Raw genomic sequence first — 1,388 nt, forward strand, 5'->3', positions numbered from 1 at the left:
GATGCATTGCGATTTGGAACCCAACAAACACCAAATTGCGACTTTCTCTCAAAAACATCTCAAGAATTGGCGCCATTTCCGCTCCACCTTCACAACATTTTTTAAAAATAAAAACATCTACGATTCTGAACGGTAACTGTCGTTCTTTCAACCAACCACCACCACCAACAACAACACAAATTCCGAAACTGCTACTTTCAAATAGCCTCATTGCATCCACATACTCATGTCATCAAAAGCATCCTCAGGGAAAGGGAATGCCAAAAACAAAAATGCAAAAGCAGGAGAAAAAACGGAGGCTGACATTATTCAAGAACAAAAGGAGGAAATTAAAAAACTGAAACTTCGAATTGAAACATTGGAACGATACATGGTGTTGCGATCGGAACAAACACAGAAAGCAAGAGCTTCAGAAATGGAGATGAAATCTAAACTTTCTCAACTCGATGAAGATTTTGAGAAGGAAAAGATGGAACGATTTCATATCGCTTCCGATATGATTCGTCAATACAAGGCTCTCCAAAAAACCTTAATCGAAAAGTTGAATGCAAGTGAACAAAAGAATACATCACTGGCAGATCAGTTGCATCTGGCAAAGGTGGCACTCCATGAAGTGAAAAAAGAAAAGGATCAAATCATTGAAATGAAACAACGAGAAATTGAAGAACAACGTCAAAAGATGCAAAGTATGGTTGTTGAGTTTAGTAACATGTTAAAAGAAACATTGGCCAAAATGGGAAATACTATTCAACAAGAGAAAGAGTTCCAAGATGATTCAACATATAATTTAGTGAATAATTCAAGACTGTTAGATTTCATTCCGCCAGAAATGATTCAAAATTTGAAAATGCAGGCCAATGCACCACCACTACCATCCACTTCTCATCCAACCATCACAACTTCCAAGTAAATTTATAGGTGACACAAAGTGTTTTTCAAAGATGCCACCAATCCACAACGTCCTTTTAAAATCACGTGCTGATACCATAATATATTATTTAGAGGATGAAAGGATGCCAATACAAGTAGTATTTATAAATTAGCTCCCTGTACATATTTCTTCTTTTCGAAATGCAAATCTGTTCTTGCTTGGCTCACATTAATGACTCTCGGACATCCATCTCTGTCTTTCTCTTGCAGCACACATGATTTACAATAATAGGCATCGGAGACACCCTTTCCTCCACAAATAATACATTTACCTTGAAGACTTCCATAATTGCATTCATCACAAATATGAACTTTTGTGTGAGGTCTTACATAGGAATCACATATCACACATTTACCATCGCAATTCTTACAAAGCTTTCCGATGGCAATTCCAGGTTGTTTACGACACAAGATGAGATCGGTATGATGACGAATGGACATTTTTTTGTTCCGTGTTT

General features: G+C 37.0%; 2 protein-coding genes across 2 annotated transcripts; one reads left to right on the forward strand and one right to left on the reverse strand.

The window, feature by feature from the left end:
• Positions 1 to 226: 226 nt before the first annotated feature.
• FDP41_008430 (uncharacterized protein) lies at positions 227 to 910 on the forward strand (the record flags this gene model as incomplete). Its single annotated transcript, XM_044712283.1, has 1 exon — positions 227 to 910. The coding sequence occupies one exon, from the start codon at positions 227 to 229 to the stop codon at positions 908 to 910; it is 684 nt and encodes a 227-aa protein (XP_044557936.1).
• Positions 911 to 1,032: 122 nt separating this feature from the next.
• On the reverse strand, positions 1,033 to 1,371 carry FDP41_008431 (uncharacterized protein; the record flags this gene model as incomplete). Its single annotated transcript, XM_044712284.1, has 1 exon — positions 1,033 to 1,371. One exon carries the CDS (start codon positions 1,369 to 1,371, stop codon positions 1,033 to 1,035), a length of 339 nt encoding a protein of 112 aa, XP_044557937.1.
• Between the last annotated feature and the right edge of the window lie 17 nt (positions 1,372 to 1,388).

Source organism: Naegleria fowleri, assembly GCF_008403515.1.
Source record: "Naegleria fowleri strain ATCC 30894 chromosome Unknown tig61, whole genome shotgun sequence".
Classification (NCBI taxonomy): domain Eukaryota; phylum Heterolobosea; class Eutetramitea; order Acrasida; family Naegleriidae; genus Naegleria; species Naegleria fowleri.